The sequence below is a fragment of the Rhipicephalus sanguineus genome, chromosome 11 (genome assembly GCF_013339695.2).
Source record: "Rhipicephalus sanguineus isolate Rsan-2018 chromosome 11, BIME_Rsan_1.4, whole genome shotgun sequence".
In the NCBI taxonomy this organism is placed as follows: Eukaryota; Metazoa; Arthropoda; class Arachnida; order Ixodida; family Ixodidae; genus Rhipicephalus; species Rhipicephalus sanguineus.
The window spans coordinates 45,623,517-45,629,516 of NC_051186.1; the positions used below are offsets into that span (position 1 = coordinate 45,623,517).

Below are 6,000 nucleotides of genomic sequence, written 5' to 3' on the forward strand. Positions count from 1 at the left end.
AGCAGGAATCGAACCCAAGCATTCTGCGCGGCAGTGGGGTATTCTACCGCAGAGCCACGCCAGGTCTGTAAAGTGGTCTGGAAAAACAGCCTATGCAGGCGTAATGTCGGTGCAACTACAATTGTGGTTGTGGTGCTGGCTATCTAATCTTACAAGAAAGCAATAAACGCTACACATGTACTTCTACGATACACGCGTCATATCCGATTAACGTCTGTGGTTCCAGTGTTGGCTCCGCTTTTACAACAGTCTAATAAACATTACATTTGTATTCCTGTGATTCAGCAAGCTATATTAAAGCATTGTTCGACCCTGGAGGAATACATTATAACGAAAGTTACGTAAGATATCCAGGTGATTGCCCCATAAAGTGCACTTAGTTTCGATAATACTGACGTTGTGTACTCTGACGTGAGCGCTGACATTACGTCGCACCATAAGTTACCATTTAAATGCCAGTGTTGTCGACGTGCCTGGTAACCCCACGATGTGCATACAGCTACCACGCTTACAAAAACACGTCGATCCACCTCTTGGCGCTTGGCTCAAAGCCATAACATAACAGCATAGATGTACTCGCTGACTGCTTCGCACGAACCCGATTCCCACAACGAGTGGGATCTGCCGAATTTTTTCGTTTGTATGGCTTTAGAACCATAAACTGACGTTTCATTCAGTAACTGGCGCTGGTATATATAAAGCCTCTCTTTTTGTTAATAGCAGCTCAACGCACATGAGTGCAGTATTATCAGACGACAAAAGGCAGCTGACGTTTCTGCGTTTAAGATCCTTTATTTGCACGAACGCTGACATCGTTGTAATCCAGGCAATCCTTCCAAACGTCCCACATCTCTGTTCCGCGCATGCGCTTTTCGTACACTCCCCGAAGACGCTTCTCCTGTTCCTGGTTCAGGTAGCCCTTCCAGTCTCCCACTTCACCCTTGCGGAAAAAGTTTGCAAGAGCTATCATTTCTTCCTCGGGTTTTTCTGTGTTTCTGGAGGGGTCGTCTGAATTCTCGATAATTTTGCCTGTTCCAGTTTTGCCGCCCCCCTTCTTCTGACTTGTTCTTGCGTCGCTATTTCCAGTGGGATGTTGGTGATCGCTTGACGTATGGTGGACGTCACCTTCTATCTTGACGTCCGACTTGAGGTTCACGAAGGAGATGCGTTCCAACAGGCCGTTCAAGAGCGCCTTTTCAGTGCGCAGCTTCTGCCAGATGGACGCGTCGACGAACTTCGCTAGCGCCAGCACCGTCTTCTTGGGGTCGCTCTTGAAGTTCTCGTAGTAGAAGAAGAAGACGTTCGGGTCGTTCCTGCGGGCATACCAGGAGAGGACGTGCTCGAAGTAGTGGCCGAACGTGACGTAGCCGTCCATGAAGTCTTCGAAGAACTCGTCGAACGTCGTGTCGGCGCGCATCTTCAGGTTGACTCGGTCTCCCATGCAGTGGTGGTAGAAGGAGACGACGCAGTCGAAAGGGTTGCGGACGATGACGACGTACTTCGCTTTTGGGTGGTACGGCGTCATCGTGGAGCTGAAGTGGGTCTTGATCACTCGCGGCGCTGGGGTGGCCTCGACGACTTTTCGACCAACCTGCGAAGGCAAAACGAGCAAAACACGGTTAAAAAAATGGGGGCGTCTACTCACAAGTGGTGCGAAGCAGCGTAGCCGATGGCGTTCCCCTCCTCTTTTCCCTCCTCACCCTCACTAGCCTTTTCCACTGTTAAAGGGGCCACGACACACAATTTTTTATCCCAATCTGTGTTATGTCGGTGAATCCTCGTGCGTTCACAAACAAGCTGGCGAAATTTTAGTGCATTTGGTCGTCCACTTAATTTATAACTAGGGCTAGGGCTCCGTGCTTTCGGAGTTTATTTTCCGTGAAAATCGGAGGGTGTTTTTCGGAGTTTATTTTTTTGGACTTGGATGACCAAAAGCAATGCGTCATAGCTATGGACGCGTCGAGTCAGACGGTTGTGTATGCACGAGGAAACAACCGTGGCCGGTCTGCGAAATCAGACTCACTTCTTGGCCATCATTGCCGGTGAACGTCAGACGCCAATCTCGCTTCTGTACGATTCTAATGCGGAAGACCGTTCAAGCGACGTCGCAATGGGTAATCGTTCTGGGTGTCGTTTACAGCTTCGTTCTCCAACCACCTCCACAGCGCGGATTGCAGTCATACGTTTTTTTTTGTAATTTTTTTTTGGGGGGGGGGGGGGGCGTAACTGGAGTATGTATGGCGGTCCTGTAAACAAAAAGGGTTAGGGGCCAGAAACCGCATTGAACTTTTTTCTCAGTTTGCGGAGGGACGCAACGATGCCCGAAATCATTCTATTGCTCTTACTCCGTAAGAGCAATATAATGAAACAGGAATGCCTAATTACATACACACTAATTTTAAGCACGAATTGTGGTGTACCTATAAAAGACTCATTCGCGCATTTCCAAGGCTTGTCACTAGGCGACGTGACCTGCTGGTTTTCGTGACCTTGAAACGCAATTTCTTAAACTTGATGCAGGCATACGCACTAGTGGTTCAAAGACTGAGGAAAGAGCTGAGCTGGTGGCGTTACCCTCCTCCTCTTCACGATCACTTTCCTTTCCCATCCCTTGTTATGCTGTACTGTATATGGCCATGCTACGTCTCACCCTTTCCCTTCCTCATTTCCCTCATCTTCAACCTCGCTTCCCTTGCCCACCCCTTAATATTCTATACTATACATAACTATGCTATTCTTCACCCTCTGTCCTCCTCCTCTCCCTACCCCCACCCTCACTTCCCTTTCCCACCTCCTTGCTGTACTATACTTTACGTGGCTATGGTATGCTTTCCTTCTCTCTCTTTCTCTGTATATCTTGCTCTCCATTTTTTCTATCTCTTTGTTGTGTCTGCCTTCCCTTTCTTTCTCCATATTTCTCTCTTTCTCTGTATCTCTTTATGTACTCGTTCTCTCGCCCATCCGAGTTATTGCGTCTCACGCCGGACGAATCGGCGCACGTGTTTTGGGAGCGAAGAAGAAGCTCAAGGAGAGGACAAAGAGGGCTCGTGCTGGCCGAGTGATGTTGACAGTTTTTGTTCGCGCCTAACTCACTTTCTCCGAGCATAAACAGATCCGCCGTTAAAATACAAGCACTATATTCAAACCACGAAAAGAATTTTGCATTTTGTCACTATGACTCAGTCTTCCCACTTCCACTTGGGTCTAATGACACGTTACGGCGAGTTGTGAGCATAGGTCGGAGAACTCACTCATGAGTCGACTCACTCGATTGAACCGTGAGTCTGAGTGAGTCAAGCTGAGTAATAATTTCGTGAGTCTGAGTCCGAGTGAGTCCGTGTGAGTAATACCTTCGTAAATCTGAGTCTGAGTGAGTCCGGATGAGCAAAATTTCGTGAGCCCGAGTCCGAGTAAGCCCTGAGTGCAAAAAATATTTCATGAGTGGGTCTGAGTGAGCTCCATATTTTTTTTCTGCCGACCTATGGTTCCATCTACTCAACTTCAGCATTACTATCAGCTTTATGACGACTCCCGTTTATACTCGCGTGTACCCACAGATACTTCAAAGCACTATCGTTCATACGCCATCTCAATATTTATTGATCAGGGACGTGAGTTACGGAGGGGGGCGGGGTGAGGGGGTTTGACTTCCCTCGAGCAAAATCTTTTGCGGCTTTTAGGTGAATTTCTTGATAAAAATATCTCGTGTGAGTCATCTCTTTCAATTAAAATGTCCTTGCTGGATTGTAACTATTGATAACTCGTAATTGAAGGTACGAGATCAAAACGCGCCAAGTAGAGCACTAATTATTGAGATATTTATGTTAAAGAACCTTGACACTACGGTCGAAAAAGTTAATTATACGCTAATGGACTCATGAGTCGACTCACTCAAACTCACTCAGACTCACATTCAGCCGTGAGTCTGAGTGAGTCCGAGTGAGCAATATTTTGGTGAGCTTGAGGCTGAGTGAGTCCGGTTGGGAAAAATTTCAGTGAGTCTGAGTCCGAGTGAGTCCGGATGAGGAAAATTTTGGTGAGTCTGAGTCCGAGCGCAATATACAAATAATTTTTAGCGACAAACGATTACGTAGGTCCTAGCAGATGCCGGAAAAATCGATGACGTCACGACAAGCTAATGCGGGAACTTCAGGGCGGTGTCGCCAGCTGTATTTTCTTTTTGCGCGTTTTCTCGCTTACCAAGCGTCTTCCCGCAGTAAAATTGGTGATTTCGGTATTGTGTAGTAGTAATTTACTGATACGAGAAAGACCGTTTTTCTCGTTAGCGTCCCTTTAAGGCGCCTTTTTCTGTGCCATGGCAACTTATGTGAAATCCCTCCCGCTGAGCTCGTTAATATTGTCATTCATGCCGCAAGCAATATTAACGAGCGCAGCTGGACGTGTGGTCCAGTCCGAAAGGAAACAAGCTTCGCAACAGATACAAAAGTGAAAATGGGGCGATGACGTGTTTCTACCAACGGCCTGGCTTTGGTCCCCGGCTTTACGGGGGTTAAGGTGGCAAGTAAACCGTTCTCGGTATGCAACATCCTGAGTCCTCGGCTGCCATACTTGTCAAAAACTTGCATGACCAGAATCCTGCACTTTAAACAGTGAAGGCACCACTCCGACTGTATAAAGGTGTAGGCAGACTTGGTGCCCCCCTCCCTCCTTGATGATTAAGGGTGGCGTACCCCCCCTCCCCCCACCCCCGCGCGCACGCCTACGGCTACAACTAGGCCGTCAAAGAGTCCTTTTAAATCGAGACAGATCAAATCAAGTCATTTTGTTTCACAGAAAGAGACAGGTTCTGGAGAACTTCTCTGGCTAAAAGCTCTTTATGGACAGCTTGACGAGGACAATGACTCTTTTACAAGGCAGTCGGGAGAATCACATTGTTTACAAGATGCGTAACACACGGTAAAGTAAACATAAGCTAATTCCCATTCCCAAATAACGATGTAATTAAAACTACACACACAAGCTTTTACAAAACATCCTCATACCAAAAATACCACATAAAATATCTACATGGGCACGAGGAAAATAAAAAAGAGCAAGAAAATTTGCAACAACAAAAGTAAAAAAGAAAACGAAATATTAGAGAAGCCATATAGAGATGTTGCTTTTACATTATATGCGACTTGCATCACACAATGTGCATCAAAAGTCACTAACGCAGTTATCCAAACAAGTTTCTTGGTATATGCTTTCCATTATATAATCTATTTGATAAATCACGGATGTACAAACTGACAGGAAGTAAGTACAAGGCTTACCAGATCTAGGAAAGGACAACGCTTGGTCAAGAGGTCGGCGAACGTGGGTGGTTCCGGCAACTTGTCTTTGTCCAGGTTCAGTAGAAACCACAGAGTGTACTGGGTCCAGGTGGTTCCGGTCTTCGGGTACGTCGCTAGGAAGATGTCGCCGGGGCGCGCTTCGTACAACAGGGCGTCTCTGAGTACGTCCCGACGGAAAGATCTCGGAGGTACGAGTACGCCGTCGATGAAGTCGAGGGCCAGCGTGCGAGCCACTGGTTTGCCTTCTCCAGAATCCTTCGACATGCCCTATCATGTACCTGAAACGGAAAAAGTGTGAGGTTATTGCTGACACAAACAGGAGCAAAATCACTCGACTTGCCCGAAAGTTCCACCTTATGACTTGGCTGTATTACATCCGAAGCGGTGTACGGCTATAGTCGGTTACAACCTAACAGTAAACGTAAGCCCCGCCCACAATGAAAATTTGCATAGGTGCCCCATCCAACTGCGTTGGCTCATTTCCGTGACGTCACGCACCTCTTGTTTATTTCAGGTAAGTGATTTTACCACACAGACACATGTTCGTGTCGCTGGTTTTCGGTCGAAAACTTGAACTTCCTGGCAAATTTCAGCAAAAATTGCGACATCACTTCTCGGGGAAACGCAATATCTTAAGTAGAAACGACGAACTTTTAATTACTATTATCTGTAATATTTGCAATTGCAGGAAAAAGTACTTATG

General features: G+C 46.8%; 1 protein-coding gene across 1 annotated transcript; it reads right to left on the reverse strand.

The window, feature by feature from the left end:
- Positions 1 to 781: 781 nt before the first annotated feature.
- Positions 782 to 5,561, reverse strand: LOC119374322 (sulfotransferase 1B1). The gene is made up of 2 exons (XM_037644401.2): positions 5,277 to 5,561; positions 782 to 1,591 (listed from the first exon to the last, which is right to left on the reverse strand). The coding sequence occupies exons 1-2, from the start codon at positions 5,559 to 5,561 to the stop codon at positions 782 to 784; spliced, it is 1,095 nt and encodes a 364-aa protein (XP_037500329.2).
- Positions 5,562 to 6,000: the final 439 nt, after the last annotated feature.